Source organism: Anguilla anguilla, chromosome 5 (genome assembly GCF_013347855.1).
Source record: "Anguilla anguilla isolate fAngAng1 chromosome 5, fAngAng1.pri, whole genome shotgun sequence".
NCBI classification, from domain to species: domain Eukaryota; kingdom Metazoa; phylum Chordata; class Actinopteri; order Anguilliformes; family Anguillidae; genus Anguilla; species Anguilla anguilla.
The window spans coordinates 29,310,548-29,336,978 of NC_049205.1; the positions used below are offsets into that span (position 1 = coordinate 29,310,548).

At 38.3% G+C, this 26,431-nt stretch overlaps 1 protein-coding gene across 1 annotated transcript in view; it reads left to right on the top strand.

Moving 5' to 3' along the window:
* LOC118227846 (leucine zipper protein 2-like) overlaps positions 1–26,431 on the top strand; it is a 190,872-nt gene that overhangs the window by 157,375 nt on the left and 7,066 nt on the right. The window contains exon 3 of the mRNA XM_035418810.1: positions 9,482–9,552. Within this exon, the coding sequence (XP_035274701.1) occupies positions 9,482–9,552 (71 nt within the window). The remainder of the gene's footprint in view (positions 1–9,481; positions 9,553–26,431) is intronic.

Genomic DNA, 26,431 nt, shown 5'->3' on the forward strand with positions numbered 1-26,431 from the left:
GAAAAATCATACAAGAGTTATTACACATTTAGGTACTGCACCACATTGTGTGACAATGTTTTTGCATTTTTTGCATTTTTAAATCTGACATCAATGTTTCATCTTAAAGCTTCATAAGGGGCACATTTATATGCTTTATAATAGACAAAAAACATTTTCTTCATTTTTGGAGAGATTTTGGATATACCCATAGATATTAGGCCACTGTACAGACAGAAAGCTTGAAACTTCCACTTGAAAATGATGCAACAGCAAGTTTCTTGAGTCAAAACAGTTGATCTGTACTGAAATACATGATTACTTTGTGATTTACTGCAATGTATAATTTAGACATTTTGGATAGATTTGGAGACACTGGGTATAAACTAATCTAGACTTTAAAAGTCTCTGTGATGCTCACATCTGGAGTTATAAAGCTTTAAATAGGGTGCCCCCTAAACGTACTGGCCAGATTTTGCATGTGCGCAAAGGGCTTAATTGGTAGTGAATACGCACAATTGAATTCTATTTTATCAGTGTCTGACCTTACAAAATGTAAAAGAGGGAACTATATATGGCTTTTGAACACTCTGACAATAGAAAAAAGGAAATACAGTAAAAGGCCACTAACTTTAAAAAAGATTGCATGGATACAAATAAACTGGCAAGTAGCTTATGAAGAAGTCTGAGTGCCATCCCATCTATGCAAAGACATGTACGGGCATTTAGGCTACTGTCAGTTAGAGGCAGCACATGTGTTGTTTAAAATTGCCAGCGTAGTAGGCTACCCTTGCCCATAATCCAAATTCAACCCCTAGCCCCGAGTAGCTCCCCTGGAGTGCACTCAGTATTATAACTCGCTGACATCACATTGAGCGCCACTCACAAAGATTGTACAAAGAACTCTGGGATACCCCCTTCAGTATGAAGCTGCATTGTTGCTGGCTCAGTCATTTCTGTTGTCTATCACAGAAAAAATTAATGTAATGTATTTTTCAAAGGCTCTAAATACTAAAGTATTTGGTTTCTCAGAAATTTATTTAGTATTTATTTAAAGGAATGTATTTTTTAAATATTATTTGGGAAAGTATTTAGTTTTCCATTAAATAATTTATAAACTCCTCAAAAAAAGTTTGGAAATTTGTGTTTGGTCGATCATATCTCTGTTGTTCCTGTATTATTAGCATTGCATCTTATATCATTGGAAAGCCTGTTCGTTTCCCTTTACAATGATGTCCCATTTGTAAGGATCATGCATTTGTGGGATGAGCAGCACAGCTGATTATGTGGGTGGGGTTCCAATGTGCCAAATTTTCCTGCCAATGTCAAACAGTGTATTCTTCTGTTGGTATTGACTCTATTGTTTTGAGTTGTTTGGGGGATTGGATGATTGAACTTTCTATCAGTAACAAGGTACAAACAAGACATATTGTTAATTTTACGCTTTATTCATTGAACAAACAGTCAGGAGCCTCAGTAGCGGGTGGAAGAATCATACGCAGCCACAACAGCCTGGCACCTCCTCCTCATGCTGGTCACCAGCCTGATCACGCGTTGCTGTGGGATGGCATTCCATTCCTCAACCAGGATTTGTCGCAGGTCAGCCGTGGTTGCGTTGGTCACTCTAGCACGTACAGCACGCCCGAGCTGATCCGCAAGTGTTCAATTGGGTTGAGGTCTGGGCTGTTGGCAGGCCATTCCATTCAACCACGTTGGCTGACCTGTGACAAATCCTGGTTGAGGAATGGAATACCATCCCATCAAATACAAAGCATTTCATTTGTAAATGTATTTGAAAATATTTCAAATATGTATTTAACTACATTTTCAAATACAAATACAATTAAAGCCGCAAGCGGCGTTGGGAGGGGTCCAAGCATTGGCACCATCTCGCCCCCTATGGAGCGATTTTAAAATGGCTTTGTCCTCATGATCATATGCCTGCACCCAGCATATCTACTGAATATTATGATGATTGTATAAAATATTGATGACTTATGGCCAATTTTGTGCGAAGAGACGCTGTCGAATGACTTAGTTGCGTCGCCCTGGATGTGTCCTGGCCGCTTCCTGTAAAGGCCTTTACTATGTTGTAACACTTAGATGGCATGTCGTAACGCTTAGATGGCCTGGCGTGTATGCACAGCTGCAGTGTTTCTGCGCCGCAACTAAAAGGCATCACACTAGTGTTGTCAGGATACCAAAATCTTGACCTTGATACTGATACCAGGTGTAGTATCACGATACTCAATATTGAAATGATACTTGAAACTTAAATGATGCTAATTCGATACTCGGTACCTAACGATACTGAAATTACCTTAATAGATCAGAAACGTAATGTCCACAAGGGTTGACCTCATTTTCGAATTCATGGTTTATAAGCAACCTGGTTCATTAACAACCTTTAAGTTGAAGCCTCTTCAACATATTAATATGCATAGGCCTATAGTGTTACAACACTGAACAATAGAAAAATATGTGAAATATATTTCAAAAATTAAACAGTTGTAAACTAAATAATCTTTAAAACAGGTCTTTCACCTTTAAATAGATTTAAAAACAGCATATTTTAATAACAATACAGCATCTATCTATAATTAAATATTTCCAAATTGGAACACCTATTGCTACTGAAGTGAACTGAGTCAAAGCTTGCGCTGTATCAAGGAGCTGAGTGCACAAGCGCAAGTCACCTCACTTGGCAACCTTAGTTGCTACTGCCTTCTAGCGAAGATTCTGACAAATTACACTTTTCATCCTCTCAATCAGTAATGCGGGAGACAATTTTCCCTGGCTTTTACATTTGACTCAAAACTACTGAACGTCGGAATATTCTAATACCGAACCGTTTCCTTTTTTTTTTTTTTTCTTTTTTTTTTTTAAGTACCGAGAAAGTGCTGAAGTTTTGGTATACCGTGCAACACTACGTCAGACACATATTCCAATCCATTGCTCAGCTTAGCAGAGAATGCACATTTCAGAGCGCCTCAGAGACAGATATAATAACAACACATAAATACGCATTTCAAATAATAAAGACGACATTGAGAAAAAACGAAAAAAAAAAGACGTAATATCAACTCGCGTGCTGCGCGCAAAGTAGCCTACCGTTTTATTTATTTAGACATTGGCAGATAAGAAAAATTTTGGTTACGCGGACCTATAAAATGCTATTCCAAAAGCAAAATCAGACATGTTATACATCGTTAGAAAGCTTATACTCTCACCTACTGAATAAATGAATTGTCAATCAAGCCAAATTTGTCAGGAGGTCTGCCTGAGTCTCCGTTGTGTTCCTGTTTCTTTATTTATTGTTTTGTTTATTTCATTTTTTTTAATCCGTTTATTTTTATTTTATTTTTGCGTGCTTGCTTTTTGTGTGTGTGTGTGCGAGTGCATGGGGCGTGCTTTGGTTTTTTCCCTAGGTTCCTGGTTCCCGCCCACGCTCCGCCCCAGTCCTGCCTGTTTGCCTCATCATTCAATCAAGCCTCGGCAGCCATCTCCACCTGCTACTCATCTTCCACTCAGTTTCTGTTGCTATATATTTCTGTTAGCCCATTAGCCTGTGCCAGATCGTGCCTCTGTTTTCTCTCAGTTGCCGTTCGAGCGTTTTGCCCTGTATCTCCGTATTTCCTGGTTTTGATTCCTTGCCTGTTTGTTGACTACGCCTCTAGCCTGCCTGCTCTGTTGCTTAGCTTCCGGTTTTTTGACTCTTGCCTGTGCCCTCGACCTGATTTTTTCCTGCTCCGTTTCTGTACCTTTGCCTTGTTGGATTTGGATTCTCGGATTTTTTTACCTGTGCCTGTTTAGCGACCATGAGACTGTTATTGTTCCTGACGCCCTGTTTGGTATTAATAAATCGCCACTTTTTCACTGGATCTTTTGTCTGCGATTGAGTCCTACCCCAGATCCTGACAAAATTGCCCTAAAAAGGGCGACAACGCCGTAAGCAACAGGTGTGGTATTACGCACAGCTATTTTTGAACGTAGCCTACCCAGTGATCAAAAATCCGCGTATATTTCACAAACAGATTGTCCAAGACAATATATGACCACTCATTCGCAAAAGGGACATCTCTACGCGTAAAACCAATGGTAAGATTGTATATTTATTCAATGTTTAGTCCCAGATATTGACTGTAGAATGACATGGTATAATTAAAAAAAAAAATTGTCTCGTTTATTTCGTTATTCAGTGAGCAGCGTTTTCACTGCTGTATTGGCATATTTTAGGGCTAATGTCGGGTTTATCTTGTTGCTACAGAATATTGCATTACATTACATTACAGGCATTTGGCAGACGCTCTTATCCAGAGCGACGTACAACAAAATGTATAACCATAACCAGGAACAAAACCCTAGAGGGCAGTAGCCTACCGTTCTAAGTGCAGGGAACAACCGCATAGTTCAACTTGGACCCTGTAGGTTAAACTGATTAACACTAACACAAACGAGAACAGCAACAATGCAGTCTATGCAAAAATACAAGCAATCGTTAAGACGAGTTAAGTCACCTACGAAACAACTACCTAGTTACAACCCTAAGCTTACAGTCAATTTAGAGATTAAATAGAGAATACGATTTACAGCATAAATTGCGTCTTTTGTTTATATTCAATATTTGAAATTGCAGTGAGAAACTGCAGCTGTAGACACAAGATAGTGTGTTATGTTATGGTAGCAACGGAACGAAGGGGACTATACATGTATTGCCATCATTGTTTTACTATACCAGCGTGTTTTCGCACGTTTGCACAGAAACTCAAAACCTACCAATAAAATGGTTTAGCTATTTCTCACCATAATGACAGATTTAAAGACTTAACAAACTCACCCGATACTGTCTTCAAATGGATCCATGCCAAAGAAAAGTAGTTCAGTAATTCATCCTCTCAAAACGCTTTTACTATCAAACTTACAAACTGGTATCGTAGCACACACTCTGGGTGGCACTGTCTTCCATTCCTTCCCCGACGTTCAGACCGTCCTCTGACTGATAAAAACTAGACTTTACGGTTTACGAGTGCGGATTACTTGCGTCGCCATGGATGTCGCTTGCCGTAAAGAAGTTTACTAGATGTCGTAACCGTTTAGATTTGGAGCTCCAGCTCTTCCGCACCCCAACTAATAAAAAAGTCCAAATGGCGGACATAGGTGCTCCCAATGGCAAAGTTGTAGAGCACATTCAGATGCATCGGTCGATGAGGTTTTGTGTTGATCTGACTTACGGTGTGGGAGTTATGACCTTTTAAACATGACCCTTTATTATAGCGCCACCATCTGGCCGACATAGGTGATTTTTAGTGCCTGAGTAGTGGGGGGCCATAGGAACCCACCTGCCAAATTTGGTTGCTCTAGGACTTATGGTTGCTGAGCCTCAAACTTTTTAGCGGAGAAATATAATAAGAATAATAATAATAATAATAATAATAATAATCCTAACAGATACAATAGGGTTCCACCAGCTTCGCTGCTTGGACCCCTAAATATGTATTTGTATTGGACCCAGGTCTGATGTGCACACATCTTTGAGCCTCATTTTAAGCTGAAACCTGGACTAGAAAAAGACAAGGGACAGAAACCAAACCAATAATAAAACCCACATAATAAAGCCTTGGGTTATTTTGTTTTTTTCCCCTTCTTCTTCATTTTCCTGCCAATTACATAATCACAAATGCTCTAGCACCATTATCAATAATTTCCCCATTGCACATTTAGCTCCATCTGTCAATAACAATATCTTATCTTGAAATTGGCCAAAAGGACATTGTAAAACTTAGTGGTCATCATCTTGGTTTTGTGTGAAAGATGGCAAATGTTTACACCTGTGTTTACCTTTTTGGGAAGCTAATTCAAACTTTGTTTTCCCCATGGGGAAATTTTCCTAGTAGCATATAACATTCATATTTACAAGCAGATCAAAAAATATACAGCCATTTACATTGCAGAAAGGGGGGATGAATAAATATTTTTATCTGTATTTTAGTATTTAGCCATATTTATTGAATATAGACTATTACAGACCTATCCACACAAGTGTTTGCCCCATTACTGTACTGTATGTCTGTAGGTCTGTAACATAAGTAATTATAGCTAGCAGCCTAGCCACAACTATTGACTGATTGAAATCCAACAATCAAAACGTGTTGTGCGCTGTCAGTCATTTTGTGTTATTGTAGGTAGCAAGCTAGCTGGCTGCTGCATTTAAGGAGAGAGACAAGTGACTTCCAAAATAAATAGGAATGTAGTTGGTAATTTGATTGTAGCCTAATGTAAAAATGTGAACTCTGGTACTACGATAACCTAAGCAGTACAAGGTGGAAATTATTCAAGAAGATGTCATTGCCTAGTGCTGATCACTCCAAACTGTCATGGTCAATTATGCTTCATGTCAGTGTGTTTTTTTTAATCATGAACTACATGCTGAGATGGCAAATTCACAGGAAAAAAAATTAACATTTGTATCCTTTGAAAAGCAGGTAATGGTAGCCTTCAGTTAAAAGCAAAATGTGATGCCATTGTCACTATCTGCTATTAACTGGACCTTTAGCATGAAAAGAACTTCAATGAGAGTAGCAGTATTCAATCATCTCCTCACCTTAATCAGCAACATAGCATCATCTCAAAACTAATTTAAGAGCAAATTAAATTTATTAGGCTGTTCTCATTATTTATTTATGTTCATGGCCTATTTATTTTTCATATGTGATTACTTACTCTTCATCATCATCTGCACCATCTTCATGCAAAGACAGAAGTTACAATTAAAAATATTTCAAATAACAGCAGGCTATTAGTAGCAATATCAAAATAACATACGACAGCTTTATTATTTATTTATTTATTAGTCATGATTCATCACCATGAACAATAGACACAAGAACATTATGGCAAGTAACATTATTATTAGTAATATTAATGGTAATAATGTAATCAAAACAATAATGATGGTGAATTCATGTAATCTGAGATCAATGTTTCATACCCAATGTATTCTGAAACATTGGTTCTGTGTACGCAACTCTCGCAGTTCAACCCTGTTCAGTGAAGTCACAAGTAAATCGATGAGTTAGTCATAGCTTTGTACTCATTCATGTGTGGGTGTGCCTGTGTAAGCAGGTGCATGCACAGTGATGTAAAACTATGCAGGCCAAATTGGAATTAAATAAATCATATATCTTCTAGTGTGGGGCTCAGCAAAAAAGAAAAAAAAGGTGACTGGATAGTAATTGTAGTGTGGTGTAAAGAAATTTTAGAGTTTAAAAGTATTGGCCAAAATAATTGAATTTGGCCAGGGTAAATTCTTTGGTTTGAATGGGCTTCAATGGGGAAATTAGCTTTTTGGCACTAGAGGCTTACTAAACTGCAATATTTTGAGTAACAACTGGAGTTTGTGAGTTTCTCAAAGAATGACAATCTCTGTTCCCCTGACATAGCTCAATGAACTATCTCTAGCTTGATGCAAATTTTGAGAGTTTCCACAACTGCAGAAAAAAACAACCTACTCCATTGCCAGTGCTATCTAATGCCAAAAACAAGAAAAGAGAATTGGATAGAGCTTGCTGTAAAATAGAATAAACCTAGGGGCACAATTCAGAAGGTGGAAAGATTTTCAAAATTTTTTCACCGTTGTCCATTGTTGATTAAAATGCGTAAAACACCCCCTTATTTCCATAGCCGCAGAGCCCTTTGGAAATGTTTTTGTAGATTGTGCCACATTCCAAGACCTGGTATTCATTTTGAAATTCTTCAGAATATAGACCCCAGTTGACACAGCCTGTATGAGAAATCACATTTAAAATATCTGATTTAAGAGCATTAGACAACTTATGTGCCACACATCATGCATCCATCAAAAATTTCCAATACCGATATCAAGCGTACATATGATGAAACATACTGTTTCGTGTCACAAAAAACTGGTTAAGATATTGCACAATATATATAAACATCATAGAAGAAAAAAAAGATGCACTGCACTACTTGCATCGCAGACCGCAACAGTACACATAAATACCACAACATTGGGTTTTCAAACATTATTTGAATGTATACTCGCTGTCATATTCTATGGCCATTCACATATTGCTATGTGAATGACCATAGAAACTGAGATGCACTTCCTAATTCCCAAACGCTGTCATTACGCCAACTTCTTTGAAGTGTGCTTTTGACTGGATGATGTATTTAATCATCTGACTTATTGGCAAATAGAAACATGCTTTCGACATGCCCCTTTCTTTCGACAGGCCCTGTACTCTGGCCTGTAGATACGCCCAACTCCTAATTTCATCACATTTTACATCAGCAGAGACAGATGAAATGTGATAAAATGTCTTGATGTTTAAAACACTAACGCAAAACATTGTGATCACAGAAATTAGTCAGAAACAAACACCTAGTACAATCGTATTTTGCCTAATTTTCAATATTTTTTAATTCAACTATTATTCAATTGATGAAGGTCATAATTCCTACGCCGTGAATCCAATTTACACGAAACTTGCTACAGACATCCATCTATCCTCACTCTACAAATTTGCCTCAAGAACCATTAATTAACTGACTAAATTACTGACTGAGTTACTGACTGAGTGAGTTAGTGACATTGCTGGTCATAAAGGTGCTTCACATCTAAAAATGACCATTCAAGAATGTAAATTGGAACTGGATTTAGCTAGAATGAGTATATATGGGTATATCCTGGTATTATGTGGCACCTCGAGTGTACCAGTAAAATAAATAACAATTACAAACAGAAATGTAGCCATTATAATTATAAGTGTGTTGAAGGCTCCCAGTTCCCAAACCCAATACTTATCATTAAATAGTTTTCAAGCAGACACAATCAAACCGTCATTTATTTGTTTAGTTCTTGTATGATATGATGACTATTTCTTATAGTTCTTGTCTGACATGATGATGATGGTCCTATGCGACTGTTAATTTGTTGTGCAGTTAAACCTTTTCAATCATTCATTTAGAATGAACATATTGTATCCTTGTATGCATAAATGGACTTGACTATTACAATTACTCTGATTCTGACTAGTTCTTATTGCACTTCGCGGCTTTCACCTTCTAACGGTCCACGTTGGCTTGAACCCCGGATTCGCAGCTTGCGGCTAGATTTCATTTTGTTCTTATCGGTTAGCAACTGTAACATTCCATTGGGTTCCAAGTAATAGGAAGAAAAAAATGATTGGTTTGTTCAGAGAAAAACGGCAAAGAAACATCAATTCTGTCAATTCCCTTGTGCAAATGCCAGATGACATCTCACAGGAATAAATGCTTGGGATGCGTTGCCCTGAGACCACAGGGTATCAATGGTGACGTGTCTTTGCCTCATGATAAATGAAGGTACTTCAGTGGCCTATTTGTTGAGTGCAGGTGCAGTTTTTGAGTTCTTTTTTTCCTGCACTGTTATGCGGTATTTGTTTTTGTGCTTTGGGTAGCAAGCTGTCCTCTGAAGATAAAATATTCCACTTTTCTTTTACAGTCTCTGAAAAATGGTGAGAGGGTGCCCAAAAAGGATGTCCAGAGAATTCTGGAACTCAGCCAGAAACAAAGGTAAATTCATTTCCTCCAGAGTCTTCTTATTTGTGCTGAGGGAGAGAAGCTGTTTAAAAACCACTTTGCTTGTTACCTGGTTACAAAATGTATATTCTGCCAACACCGCTGCTGTTTCACTTGCATGCAATGATTCCCTTTCCAGGTGCTTGGGTAGAGAAAATTGACAAAGACAAAGCAGTCCTCCCCAAAGACTTTGTTCTGAAGTCCTGAGCAGTACCGTTTTTTGATACGTAAAGCACATGAAATGACTTTTAAATTGCAATCTGGTAATAAAGAAAGTCTCTGATCTGTGATAATTTGGATGTATGGTGCAGGGTATGTGTTGCGGTGGATAATGGATCTAAAAGCCTTAATTAGCTGAAGTTCTTCCTGAGCTTTGCCAAATAGCAGAATTGAGCAACAGTCATGCCATTCACAGGTTTCGTGTAAACAAATGAAAACATGCCAGAAAAGGTTTTGAGTTTTTTAAATACATGCAGTAAATATTAAGCACACATATAAAGTACTAACCAGGCTAACAGCCTGAAATTATTTTGTGTGAATTACTCACACAAATTTGAAAAGCAAATTTTGAGAGTTTGATGGTTGTAAAATTTTTATCAATTAAAAAACATCTCCAATTTGTTTAGCCACTGTCATGGCACAGCCTGGACTGATTATGTTTGTTTGCCTGCAGATGAAAAGTAAGTGAGATTACTAAACCTGGTCATCATCTAACTAGTTATATGATCCTGCCACAAAAACCCCGGTAATAACAACATGTATTGAGCACAAGAGCTTGAGGAAAGGAAAAAGTAGAAAGGGATTGGTTCCATCTTTGTCTTCATAAGAAAATAAGAAACAGTTATAACCTTCAGGCTGATCTACCTAGGCCTGAAAACAAGGGAAAAGGATTAACCACTGTGCCCCAGAAAAGATAATCAGCTCACACATTCAGCTCTAAGTCTTACAAACCTGCTTTGGCTATTGCCTCCATGAACAGTTGCTGCAATGAGACCTGTTTTTCTTCATGTTTCTGTGGTATTATGGAAATTGTGTTTTTCTTACAATGAGACTTGGCAGTTTATGAAGGTGTTGTTTGGGGACAGTTGGGGTACTGTTATTTCAGAACTTGCATTAAGTATTATCTTGGCAAATGCCAGTATCATTTATAACACATTACCCCATGATTCAGCTGGATATTTACGAAAGCAATTCAGTTACCTCACTCAAGGCTAAAAGGACATTTCCCTATCTGCAAATTGAGCCTGTAACCTCTGGACTACAAGCATATCATCCTTCTTAATCACCACACCACCAGTACACACAGAAACAAAACACAGCAACAGTAAGGGAAAAAGGTATTAAGGGAAACTTTGTGGCCAGTTCAAGATGAAAGCCAATACTGTTTACTATTCTTGGCAAAGAGCATAAAATAAAATAAAAATGATTGTCGGGGGTGACAAAACATTGCATACTGAATTACTCATTCCACTGACTAACGGATAATATGAATATGCAGTTGTAATTTTGTGTCATCACACTGCCCCATGATCTTTTGATTAGTATTTTTCATACTTCTGGAAAATTCTGCAAAGTGGATCATACCAGAAACTCTTTTGCTGCAGTACAATGAAGTCTTTTATTTATTTATTTATTTATTTCTTTCTTTCTTTCTTGCTTGCTCGCTGTCTTTTGGGATGAAGACACAGATTGCAGTGTCCAAAACAGCAACAAAATGTCTATGGAGCCCAGACATTTAATTAATTATTATTATTATTATTATTATTATTATTATCATTATTATTATTATTATTAGTTGTTGTAGTAGTGCCATACCACCCTGCACCCTGCTCAGAATGGCGGAAGCTAAGCAAGTATAAGTTTGGTTAGTATTTCAATGGGAGACCACCTGGGAAAACTAAGTTCATGGTGGGTCAGAGGGCGATCTTCCCTCTGGTCCCCAGTGCAGTGATGGGGACACTGTGCTGTAGCAGATGCTGTTTTTCGGATAGGACATAAAATCAAGGTCCTGAATCAATGTGGTCATTAAAGACCCCATAACACTCATTGCAAAGAGTGGGCGGTTTCCTAGTGTCCTGGCTAAATTCCCATCCTGGCTCTCTAAATCTGCCATCTAATCAACCCCTGATTTATTTTGCAAAAAGACTTATCCCCCTTTCCACCTCATCTGATATGTAGTGTGCGTTCTGGCACAAACTGGCGACTGTGCATCACCCAGGTGGGTGGTCAAGGCAAGTTTCCCCCTCATCACTGTAAAGTGTTTTGAGTGTGAGAAAAGCACAACATAAATGCAATGAATTATTATTACTATTATTATTATTATTATTATTATTATTATTTGTCACATGCCGTGACTACCCTGGAAGGGACAGAAAAGCTGGACACATGGAGATGCCGGGAAATTCTGTATTTCTCCGGTGTTTATTTCGAGTAAGAGAGAGGAGCAATCGGTCAAACACAAACAAAAAACCTTCTCCTGTCACCCTCACGGGATCGGGGCAAAAACAATAAACTAAAACAACAAAGACAAAATAAATGAAATTACACATTTCACTTTTCAGCTTTCGGCTTGCGGCGTGCTCAGGCTCGGGCTCGGGCTCGGGCTCGGGCTCTCGCTCTCGCTCTCGCTCTCGCTCTCGCTCGCTCGCTCTCTCTCTCTCTCTCACAGGGGATCCCCGGTCTCAGACACCTACTGTGGAAAGAAGCACACTTTTAAATCCTGGAATGATTCGTAATGTCATCCAGGTGTGTGCCTACTTAACCAGTAGGCGTGGTCCTCTAATTTCCCTGAATTCCTCCCGCAAACCAAGCCCTGCCACATTATTATCATTATTATTATTATTATTATTATTATTATTATTATTATGAGTAGCTGTAGTAGTAGTATTAGTACATTTAGTAAATATTGTGCTTCTAGAATGGGGAACTAGATGTAAAAATTCCTGTCACTGTTTTTGGTAGTGCCTGAGCCTCTGCCTCATTTCACACAGGCAATGTTTGCATATGTAAATTACAGGGCTACTTATAGTTGGTTCCTCCTCCCTCCTCTTCCCCTGACAGTTGAGATCAAGTAGGTCACAACAAGAGGGCACAGCAAGGGAAAACAAAGTGGTTTGATTGTTAGTGTGTGTAATAAGCAAACATTATGAACAGGTGAGCAGAAACAATACACAAATTGGTTGCACTCCGTGCAGTTGTCTTTAGCCTTATTCAGACTGCATTTTCTGACCTGACACAGCATTTTCAGAGTTTATTGAAAGTCTCAGGGCTGTATTTTCTGGAATCAATGTCACATAGTGCCAGGGTGCAGCCAGTGGCACACACAAATTCCACAACTCAGCACATCACATTATTCAGATGGTTTATGTATCTGTTGTAGAGCTTTGTGGTCAGAACTCCCCCACTAGACAGCAGGGAGAAAGTGTTGATTGGCTACCAAGGTATGAATGTGTCTGGCAACAGAATGACTGATGCATTCAGAAAAACCACTAAAAGCACTATCAAAACCAAATTTGCACATAATTGTGATCACTAAAAATTCACTTATATTTTAGCATCTTTCTCAACATGCCTGTAATATGCCTTGATAAACATCTAATGTTAAATGATATCATGTTACCTTACAGGAATATACTGTATGGAGTAACCACATCATAGAGCCATGTCAATAGGACATACTATTGCTTTATAATGCAAAAAAATGCATATTACCTGGCAGGAAATATACCCTCAGAACTGAAATAGTTAAATTCAACTGCTTTTTGATGACGCTGGAACAAATCCAAACAATAAATACTATTTTTAACAATAATAAATGATAAAATAAAATACATTTACATTATATATAACTATGAGAAGGGTGGCACGGTGGAGCAGTGGGTAGCACTGTTGCCTCACAGCAAGAAGGTCATGGGTTTGAATCTCGGCTTGGGCCCTTTCTGTGTGAAGTTTGCATGTTCTCTCCATGCCCGCGTGGGTTTCCTCTGGGTACTCCAGTCCAAAAGCATACAGGTAGGCTAATTGGAGACTCTATATTGCCCATAAGTATGAATGTATGAGTGAATGGTGTGTGTGTCCTGCAATAGATTGGCAGCCTGTCCAGGGTATTCCTGCCTATCGCCCAATGCATGCTGGGATGGGCTTCAGTTCCCCCTATGACATTGCCCAGGATAAGTGGGTATAGAGAATGGATGGATGTATAACAATGAGATAAAACAAAAATAAAGACTGTCATAAAATAACTATGCATACAACTACTAATTATATATTTTTTGCCAGGAACTGAATGATTAGTCTACAAGATACTGAAGCTGGTGACAAACAGCCTACAGAACCCCAATGTTTCAAACACAGTTACAGAATAACTAGGCTTTATATTGCCTGTGAAAAAATAGATATATTCCAATAGGTATAATCGTCACTATAGTAGTGGAATGCATATATAGTAACGTTTGTATTTCATTAGGGGCGACATAGGGGCGACATAGCTCAGGAGGTAAGACCGATTGTCTGGCAGTCGGAGGGTTGCCGGTTCAAACCCCGCCCTGGGCATGTCGAAGTGTCCTTGAGCAAGACACCTAACCCCTAACTCCTAACTGCTCTGGCGAATGAGAGGCATCAATTGTATAGCGCTTTGGATAAAAGCGCTATATAAATGCAGTCCATTTACCATTTACCATTTACCATTACATGAACCGTAAACACGTTACCTATTAGAATAGCGTGAATTCATCAGTTTCAGTTTCACTTCGCTGTTAATTGCACGTGCATTCCTATCTCACTTTGAAAAGCGCACTTTCACTTTCACCTCCCAACCCATTGTATTCCTCATTTGAATGAAGTATTCCATGAATAGATAGTCCTACTAATAATGTTTATTTCTGAACATGTTTCTGAAGTATTAGAACTGCAGCGCCGCATGCTCTATGCTTTGTGTGTGTTTTCTGTTCTGTTGGTGATGAAACGTAGTTGTGGTTTTCAAATGCCAATCTGGTTTTATTGTCGGTCAGTTCAACGTATTTGAGGGATGGAAGACTCCACTGCATAACAAAAAAAAACAAAGAACGATAATGATCCAACGTTAAGAAATAATGAGTTATTCAATGGAGATTAAAGGGAGTGTTTTATGACACCAATTAGCCTTATCCAAGTTCAAGGTATTAAAACCAATATACACGTAGTCCGATGTTACATTTATACCACCTAGTATTATTGCAACAGAGGTGCGGAATAATTGTAACAGTAAATGAAAACTGTCACGGCTCTAGCTCTGGACCGCCAATTCCCTTTTTTCACCCTGTGTTTCATGTCTCATGTCTACTTGGGTTGGTTGTAATTGGATTATTGGTTTCTCACATTCCGCACATGTCTGCTCATTTCCTGTGATTGCCTGCACCTGTCTCACCATGTATTTAAGTTCCTGGTTTTGTTCAGTTTGCTATTTGGGGTTTCTGTATTTTTGCATGGTCTCCTTGCTGCTAGTGCTCTGTGTCTAGTTTATAATTACCCTGTTTTCTAGTGTTGAACTGTTTATTTTTATTTATTTTTTTACTGGTTTTTGATGTCTTCAGTAAAGGCTTATTTACTAACTCTGCCTCCCTGTATGATCTCTGCATCTGGGTCCTGTCCTCTCTGTGAGCCCTGACATAAGACACCCTATAATGTGTGTATGCAGACTTTTTTTGCACATACTAATGTTAAGAAAACACATTTCCAATGGTAACGCGAGACCAGATCCTCAGCTTATCCAAATCGATGAGGAAAGCTGTTTTTGTTTGTTTCTTAAGGCCCAGGTAAACCTTGACAAAGCTAATGGCCTACAACACAGACTAATCTATTTTCAATGTTGCAAGCAAATTAGCTGAACACATTTAGCATTAAACACTGAACCAAATTACACATTGAGTAAAATTAATTTTTTTACTAAATAAAACGCTATTTAAAATGGTAAAAGGTCTCCCAGAAGGACACTACATGTAGATGGTTTTCCACACTGTCCCTGTATTCTAAATCTAAAGTGTAAGTGTAACAGGTGTTACATTTACAGATGGGGACATTGTTTCTTTAAGGTAACCTAGCATCCAATTCCCACTAGAATACACTCCAAAAAACTTTTCAAGGACAGGTAACTTTTTAAAATTATGTATGATTTGATTTATTGTAAATCAGGTTCCCCTATGTAAGCAACCTCGACCTGTTTTGGGCAAGGCCTGTTATTTTAAAGAGAAACAGTCTACACCCAAACAGAAGCGGGGCCCTTATGCTTTCTGAGAACATCAACTTCCGCCTCCATGCATGACAGGCGAGTACGGTAGGAAATGCATCTCTCAAAACACCATATCCTGTACAAGAACTCAACATAGGCACCATCACTTCCTACCACAGACCTGTAGTGGCCCACTCAGTATTTAGACCCACCATGGTTAACTTAAACTACTTGATTTTTATTCACCATTTGATTGCCTCTGATTGCAAACCCGTCTGCCAGGCATATGACAAACCCACTGAAACCTTATCAAATGTCAGATTCTTAGCTGGGAAGATGTTTATTATTGATAATCTAATCAGTAAACATTAACTGGATTTTTTGTTTTTAAATGAAACGTTCTGTCCTATTAGCAGCTGCGCCCTCATTTTCATTTTTTAAATGCTCGTAGAACTGGCAGGAGAGGGGGGTGTAGCAAGTTTTTCTCTGATGTGTTCTGATGCAAGAAATTGTAATTTGGGGACTTTTACATACCTAGCAATGACAATGAAATATGCTACCCCAGTGTTGTTTCTCACTGTATATTGTCCTCCGAAACAGTCCAGCAGTGGTTTCATAGATGAGTTATTGTCCAAACTTTTGGCAGACTTTGGCTGTATGGCAATATCACGAGAATTCAATATTCACAACCACGCTGATGCTCATGCCAGGGAACTGATTAGTGTGTTAGAGGCTTTTGTACTATCACAGCATGTATCTAGGCCCACCCATGATGGAGGACATACACTAGATCTGATCACCACAAGGCCTCAATGTTACTGCAGTCTCAGCTCTTGAATTTCAGGTCATTGGCGTCTTTGTTGGTGTGTCTCTAAGCCCAGAATTACAAAGATGGGTAAAAGAAGAAAAAAAAAAAACTTTACATTGATGAAAGCACTGCTAAAAGTTTTATGAATAAGATGACGAGGTCTAATGTGCCCACCACACATTCAGTTAATGATCTTGTGGAACATTTTAATTTTAGAGCTAAAAAAATTTGTTGATTGATCCTCTTAAGGTCAAAGTTATCTCTGGAAAGCAGAAAGCTCAATATGCGGTATAATAGTACAACAGCAAAAAAGAAAACGTCGGCAGGCAGAACGAAGGTGGAGAAAGACAAAACATCTTGTTCACTATGATATTTATAAGGACAGACTTCAACAATACAATTTAGAATTGAAAAATGCTCAACAGTCCTTTTTCTCCATAATCATTAGTAAAAATGCAAACATTGCACCTATACTTTTTTTCCAATGTTGATAGACTGGTGAACCCCCCTTTATTAATAGCCCCTGAGTTTCTTTCCACCACAAAATGTGTTAAATTTGCTGCTTTTTTCAACAATAAAATTATCAACAGTAGACAATCTATTAGCACTATTATGTCAGGCAAGAATCCCCCATACCCAACAATGGCATAGGAGCTATGGCACATTTTAGTGTTATAGATCTTCTAATGCTTAAAGAAGCTGTACCAAAGCACAAATATTCTACCTGTTGCCTCGATCCTTTCCCTACCTCATTTTTAAAGGCTACTTTTAACTGCTTAGCAGAAGAGTTATTGCAAATTGTCAATATCTCTTCAGTCCGGTGTTTTCCAAAGTTCACTAAAAGCAGCTGTGGTTAAACCTTTGTTAAAAAAGAGCACTCTTGATGCTTCAGATGTCAGTAATTATAGACCTATTTCCAATCTTCAGTTTCTTAACAAAGTTCTGGAAGAAATTGTGTATAACCAATTATATGACTACTTAATTTCAAATGGCTACTTTGACTATTTCCAGTCAGGATTTAGACCGCACCACAGTACTGAGACAACTCTTGTCAAAGTCATAAATGATTTTTGGATGAACTCAAACTCAAATAAGCTCTCTATTGTTGTACTTCTCAATCTCAGTGCTGCATTTCACACTTGATCATTTGATATTGTTGGATAGACTAGAAAAGTAGGTAGGTTTGTCTGGTCTGGTTCTCAACTGGTTCAGGACCTACCTACAGGACAGGAATTACTTTTTCAATTGATAACTTTGTTTCTGAAAGATCAACATTTCATGTGGACTCCCACAGGGTTCAATCCTCAGTCCTCTGCTATTCAATCTCTATATGCTTCCACTTCAGCATCCATCCATCCATCAATCCAATTTTCTATACCCGCTTATCATGAGCAGGGTCGCAGGGGGTGCTGGAGCCTATCCCAGCGTGCATTGGGCGAGAGGCAGGAATACACCCTCCATTCGCTCACACATTCATACCTATGGGCAATTTTGAGTCTCCAATTAACCTTACCTGCATGTCTTTGGACTGTGGGAGGAAACCGGAGTACCTGGAGGAAACCCACGTGGACACGGGAAGAACATGTAAATAAAAAATAATGTACAGTACCATAACTACGCGAATGGTACACAGCTCTATATATTTCTCTCCCCTGATGGCCTTAGTCCTGTGGACTCACTTGTTCAATGCATTGAAGACATAAATGATTTGATGTCCCAAAATTGTCTGCTGCTAACCAAAGATAAAACTGAGGTAATTACATTTGGTAGTATAACTAAGAGAAAAGAACTTAAGGTTCAACTTGATACTCTGTCTCTTAAGTGTAAGGATCAAGTTAAGAATATTGATGTCATTGTGGATGCTGACCTTACTCTTAAAAGTCATATTAAGTGTCACAAGATCATCTTTTTATCACTTTAAAAAAACATATAGAATAAGAATAAGAGGTTATTTATCAAAATCGGACTTGGAGAAACTGGTGCATGCTTTTATTACCAGCAGATTGGACAACTGCAATGGTCTCTTCTCTGATCTTCCCAAAAAAGCTGTGAGATGGCTCCAGCTCATTCATAATGCTGCAACCAGAATTCTGACTGGGACTAGGAAAATAGATCACATTACATCTGTCCTACGATCACTGCACTGGCTTCCTGTAGCCTCAAGAATTAATTTGACTTCTTGCTTATAAAGCACTGAATGGCCTGGCTCCACAGTATATTTCTGACCTGCTCGTGGGTTATGAACCAACCAGGTCCCTGAGGTCATCTGGGACACGCCTCTTAGTAGTTCCTAGGTTAAAATATAGATCTGGTGTAGCTGCTTTCTGTTATTACACACCCCGATGCTGGAACAGCCTCCCAGACAACTTGGGATTGGCTCAAATTCTTTATACATTTAACAGGCATTAGATTTATGGTGACGCTCCCCTATTTGTTGTCCGATTGTATTTGATAAATGAGGAACTAAACACTGGCAGGAGGGACACAACTCACGGGCAATTTATCTTGAATAAATTCAAAATTAAAAAACAATTTTACTGTATCGTTACTGCAGACAAATATCATCAGTGAAACTAATATGGGAAAATATTATAGACTGTGCTCAAACCTATCTTGACTATTGTTATTCCTATTGACTATTGGATATTGTTAGTTTCAGTTTTGACCCCAACGTTTAATGAATACCTGTTTATAAATGTAAATTTGACTCAAATACACACAAAAATGTTATGAGTAACAAGAATAGCCTGTCCCTATTTACAGCCTGTCACTAAAATGTATTTCCCCCCCCCTATCCTGTTAAAATCAGAGCAGCGGTCATTTGACTGCAAGCTGCTGCTGAGTCTGACAGTCGAAAGTTAACAGCCAGCTATATGAGTGCAAACAAGAAGTAGTTCCTGTGGAAAAAATAAAAAGAATATATACTGTATGTATGCAAATTTGCCTCTGCCTAGAGGATCTCTCGGGTACCAGATCTCTCGGGTACCATACCATATACCATACCACCCAATGAAACTCTTAACCTCTGTACACTTATTTCCATCATTCATCTCCTGGTACCAAATCAGCATGGGATTGATGCCTGTAATTCTCTGGCTGAAAGTTTTTTTCAGTCTTCCTCATTGACATGACTAAATAAATGATGACATGACTGACAAAATAAGTGCATTTAAAACACAATGTGTTTCACTCTGTGGTAGCAGTAAAAGATGCTGCACCCTTTTCATAATTTCTTGGAAAATTCTATTATTATTGATGATTTCTGGGCATAGCTAAGCCATATGTTTGCTGACAGACCTAGCTGGCATTTTCTGGAGCAAAACAGAAGCGAATAGAACAGCATCATTGATTTACTGTCTGTCTCATCTACTGAACATAGGTAAGATTTCATCATTGCTATGTAAGTATAGCCGCGTTTCCACCAAAAGTACCTGGAACTTAGTCCCAGGAACTACTTTTCAAGGAAATAAAAAGTTCCTTCAGCCCATGGTTGTCTGCGTTTCCACCGCGGTCTAAAGTCCCGTGAAAATTAGGCAAATTAGCCCGCTGATGTATGAAAAAGCAACGTTGTCGTCGGTCCATCTGTCCTATGATTTCTTCTGTAACCCCATACTACCACCGAAGTAGCCTACATTATTTTCTAATAACCGGGACAGCCTGGAGGGGTTTATTCCACTTATATACAACGGGTTACCAACAATGACTATATATGGTTACTTTTGTATTTATTTGTTTTTATCGATTGAAATATTCTTCTGTAGCCGTTTGGGCATATTTTACCGTTGTCAAGCAAAACTGTCGTTGGTAGTTGAACTTGGACCGTTGTTATGCAACAAATAGGATATAACAGGCCAATAGTCAGATTGTAACTGTTTTATATATCCTCTCAAACACATTCATTATGTTTTTATGCGAACATTCACTTTCATGTCTTGACATCCGAGGCAACAGAATGCATTCACATTTCCAATATAACTGGCAACAACAGCAGAAAACATGCACACGTTGTAAACAATTTGCTGTTTGATTACTTTCTCATCGTCAATTCCATATAGGCTAATCACAAAATGACAAGAATAGAACGAAAACTTGGACTTGCGTGAAAATTTAAATTAGTAGTGGTACAGCCACCGTTTGCTTTCCTTCGAAGTTACTGCTAGCTGAGCAGTGAAGTGTGCCCTCCAGATGCGAACCATGCACCATAAATTAGTCCATAGTTTTCCTGGTCTTTTTGTGGAATTGAAGAATGGCAGAGTAAAATTACGGCAGTCTGAAAAAGCTAAAGGGACGATTACTAGAATTACCTTTTATTTTACCCTGACAAAATGTGCGGAAGGTGATTTCCAGTTTGCTTTTACTGTATCACCAATGTGAATTACGCAGAACTACCGCATACCTCACATAACTGTATCAAACGTTTTGAGTCAATTACAACGGGCTAACAAAGAAAATCCGGAAGAAAATATTCAGCAACCGAATTAATCCGTTTGAATGTTTTGGTACGTAATATGCTGTCCCAGCACGAATGCTTAGCATTTTATAAAACAAATACTAAAGCAAGAAAAGAACAGAAGAGCACACGTTATAATTCCAAGACGTTGGCAGGCTATAACCAAAACTAGGCTACTGCGCCGCATAACATACAAGTTTGATTTGAAGTTATTAGTTTGCGGCTGCAGATTTTTAAACATGGCGGTTAGAAATAAAATACTGCAAGTAGTCAACCAATCAGAAATTTTCAGCGCTTGCGCCCCACCCCAAAGATTCCGGTACTTTTGGAAAGTACAACCCCCCGAGCAGGAACTTATTTGGGGGTAAAATAAAGCCCCCGGAACTAAATTTAGACCCTAGTTCCTGCGGTGGAAACGCACTGAGTTCCTCAAAAGGTTCCTAGTTCCGGGGTAAAGTTCCTGCGGTGGAAACGCGGCTTATTACTGCTCAAAATACTTCGGTTATATACGTTATTTTTGAAATTGAGTGTCCTTTAAATCTTTAAATAGGTTAATGGTATTATTTAATGCGGATATTTCACACTAATGTAAGCGTTAGTAGTGTAATAGTTTTTGTGAAGCATGCAACAGTGATGAGGTGAGAGTTGGAACATTGCAACAGTGGTGGACTGTTAAAAATTGTTTTCATGTCGTCCCATCCCCATACAAGAAAACATAGGAGAGTACAGAGTATAGAAATACATACAAGAGTTAATTATTACACATTTAGGTACTGTACCGCATTGTGTGACAATATTTTTTAATCTGATAGCAATGTTCCATCTTCATAAGGGGCTCATTTATATGCTTTATAATGGACAAAAAGCATTTTATTCATTTTTAGAGAAACTTTGGATACGCCTCTGGATTCCTAGATATTTTAGACCACTGTACTGACGGAAAGCTTGTAATTCCCACTTGAAAATGATGCAACAGTGAGTTTGAGTCAAAACAGTTGATTTGTAGTGAAATACGTGAATATGTTGTGATTTACAGCAATGCATAATTTAGACATTTTGAATAGATTTGGAGATGCTGGGTACACTGCGTTGGATTTGCTTCATAAATCTATAGTAGTTCTACATATCCACCCTTAGATTTTATGAACTTGTGGTCAAGAAATTTTTGATTTAGCACATGTATAGTTTAACCTGCTGTATATATGCAATCTCTCAGTATTTCATTGCAAACTAAAAAAATGCAAATTCATTTTTGATTTTTGTCTAGACAATTGCATTTGTGGCACTGTATTTCTTCCAGAATTATGAATATAAACTAATCTGCGTTAGTATTGTAAATTGTACAAATGTCTTGCTTCATTTAAGCCATTTTTCAAGTCTCTGTGGTTTTCACATGTGGATTTATAAAGCTTTAAATAGGGTACTCCCTAAATGGGAAAGGATTGGCAATATTTGGCATGCGCGCTAAAAGGTTAAACTAGTTTGGCTTGTGCTGGATTAAATATACATGCACAGTATACTCTTTTTTTTTTTTACCCAAATGCAATTTGTCCAGTAAATATAGCAGATATTCACAATTTATGCAGTTATTTTTTGTTGTTAAATGGTAAATGTTACAATTGTACCGCGTGCCTCTGTTACAACTGTACAATACATACTACATTGGACTACATAATTTTTGTCTAAATTGTATGCCAACAGGTTGTGATTACCTCAAACTTAATGTTATGTAATACAGAATTTTTAAAAAATTGTTACAGGTCTGCTGGTTCTCCCCTATTCTATCTAAATATTTTACTGACCACGAGTGGTAATGACCATCAGTAACTGTTGGTATGAACTAGTACATATAGGAATTTGTAATGGTATTATTGCTTGGTTAACTCAAATGCTAATATCTCTAAATTTTGGTGATGCGTTGATATTACATTTATTACACATTATATATGTATAATCTCTTATAAACTCTTTTTATAAATACAGTCTAGTCATAATTGTTGCCAGTACTGCAGCTATCATTTTGACAACAGTCAATTAAAATGAAAAGATTATTCAAGTTGCATTTATTGTCATTCTTCTCATTACCGACGGGTGTAAGAAAAAGAACAGGAATAAAACAGGAATTAAAATAAAAAACACGCTGAACAATAAATGCAAAGTATGCATTTTTCCTGATTCTGGGATTTTTAATCAAAGTGTAACTAAATATCGTACGGTATCCATGAAAACTATAAATTTGCTTTTGAATTGGCTGTGATCATGGACTAATTTTAATTTTAAAGTCTAAATGTCAGGGTGCGTGGGGGGTTAGGACCCAAATGCAGAGGGGGAAAAACTCAAACTCCAAAAGGTAAGAACAAAAGACTTTACTTAACAAAAAGGGAACAAAAGGCCTCGCAGGGCAACTCTTCAAAACTTCAGAAACACAGGAAAACCAAAAGTCCAAAAACACATGGAAAACAGAACATGGCAGGAACACACAGGGCAGGAACATGATCAGACACGCAACTAAACACAACCAACAACCAAAGATCCAGCACCTGAGTCCAGGAGAAGGGAACTTAAATAGACAGACACTGACGAGACACAGGAGGGCACCATGAACAATCAGGCCACAGAGAGGGATGGGAAAACGAGACAACCAGGAACCAATAATTGAACAATTGAAGACAATCATACAATTACACAGGGTACAAGCAGGACACAAAACAGAAGTGCCGCCATCTGGCGGCCCAACAAGGGAAACACAGACAGGAACACAGGACCATGACACTAAAAGCTCGATGACATGGTCTCTGGCCTTTTAAGTGTTAAGGCCTCCAAAATATTTGCATTGGATTTTTTTAAGAAACTGCTGATGGATGAAATTCACAATACAGACAGGGACACCATGCACCTTTGACCATGATAATTTGTAAGAGGGATGAAGCTGTTAACAGCAGGAAGGGAAATCATTGCTTTGGAAAAACAGCTGTTAATGCAGGTTGGGTGTGTTGACAAATCTAATGGGTGATCACCATGGCGCAAGCACATGGAAAGCATGTGAAAATTCAATTTAGATACTTTCATGGTGGGGAAAATTATGGCTTTTGTAAAATATAATATGGCTATTCAGCTTGTCTGTCTTTTTTCCTTTCAGCTGCCATTGACCTTGTCCATACAGTATCTTCTAGAATTCCAGCTGATTAGAGAATGAAGCTCCAAATACCACTCATACAAATTGTAATGGCAGTAGAACGGTCCTAGGAAAACCAGAAGTGTTATTTATAGGTGCAAATGAAATGTACAGGGAAAACCAACATCTAAGTGTCTCTTTCAGCAGCAGTTAATGTAAATAAAAGAAAAGCTTGGGGAAAAGTATTTCTTGAGCTTTATGCCACAAAGCCAACTTAATACTATCATGTCCGTGTCACGTGACAGTATCATACATCACAAATGACAACATTGCCATAATGCATGCAGTGATAGACATTATGACACACATTGTCACAGTATTTTATTAAACTATGCAGACTATGGTAAAAGTGACAAAGTACCTTATGTCACCTGTCATAACAAGGTGTTTATTATATTAGTGTCATTACACATTATAATGTATTGAATTTAAGCAAATGTTACTTTCCAAGGTAGTGACATGACAATGTAGTGAGGTTTGGTCTGGTTTATTTAGAACAATGTAGTTAAACAACCAATCAGAATTCTGTAAGTCTGTAGAGCCCAACTACCACTTGGGTCTAGCTGCAAGGGAGATATGGAGGAAAAGTCTGTAGATACTTGTTCCTCAAAACAGCTGTTTATTTTGTGGATGGTGGCAGACCAACTCAGGCAAGTCTTGGTGATTGAGCGAGGTTCACAGTGAAGTCTGGCTGTGTCCTTAAGGAATGCGTCTGGTCGGTTAGACAATGCCTTTTTTATGCTCACAAATTTACTGACGCGACGGGATGCCACATTCGTCTTCTGGAATCTGGCTGGTGGATTTTGGTGGATTATTTTGTGCACACATTTGATTGAAAAATATTTGATTGGCTAATGGTTTTGGAGCTGTCAATCAAACCCTGATAGATAAACCATTGATTACTGCTGTAATGTTTAAGTGTGTTAAACCAGTCTTACACCTAAAAGGGCTGTTCCTGCCCCAAGCTGGTGGCTAATTGATCAAGCAGTGAGTTTATTCCAAAGTCACAAAAGGAAGGGGACAGGCACTTAATTATGCTTTGTTTGATCAGAAAAAGCTAATGGTGAATGTGACTCATCAGAGGGTCCGTGCCATGGTCAGGAAGCAGAGGCCACAAACGTCCCTGCGTACAGTTATACATCGCTACAATAACATTACATAAAGCCGTGAAAATAATTTGAATATAGCCCCCAAATATTAACCAACAATAAAAAACAGCACAAGTATCCCATCCACATATTACCATTTGTTTTATAAGATTCAATCAATCAATCAAATTTTATTTGTATAGCGTATTTTACAGCAGTTGTCACAAATATGCTTTACAGTCAACCCTGGCCTAAACAGCCACACGGGAGCAAGCCTAAGGCAACAATGACAAGGAAAAACTCCCTGTGGCAGATGGGAAGAAACCTTGGAAGGAACCAGGCTCAAGGGGGAAACCCATCCTCCTCTGGTCGGCTCAGGGTGCCGACTGGTGACCAACATGTCAGTCAGTTTTATAAGGTTTATGATGTGGCTCAGATGATGGGTGGGGCCGGGTGGCAGTGATGGGATACAGAAGGTGGCGACAGATGTGGGCAGGGTGGAGGCAATGACGAAAGAGGGGCTGGACCGCAGAGGTGGGGGAGACCAGACGACTCTCGAAGCACTCTCGAGGGTTGGAGCAAGAGCCCCGCCGGCAGCGTGGGGAAGAGGGTAGAAACGGCAATTAGGGATTTTGCAATATAGTAGACAGTGGGTAAACTGGCAATCGTATGATTCACTGAAGCATGTATGTTGAAGACATTCCTTAGCCTTTTATATAATACAAAAAATAAATACTGTCTAATTACTGTTACAAAAATTATATTAGTCCTAACAAATGGACAAATTGTTTTCACAATTTACTGAAAAATAGTTCTATTTATGCTATCCTATTCATATAATCAATACAACTTGAATGCCACTAGTTGAACCATTGTTTTTTAAAATATGCAGTCATATGCATATGCATAAATGATTCAAGCAGTTTTGCGATACTGGTAACAGTTTATGATAAGGGTACATGAATTTACATTTGTTAATGCAGTAATTGTCATCATTTCCTAATGTTGTGCATGTTAACTAAGGTATTAAAATATATATATATATATATAATAATTTATTTTTTAAAAATATTCGGATGGCAGGTATGCCTTCTAGCTAAGTTATTATGCCTTGGCAGAGCATGCCCCATATCAATACAGCACCGAG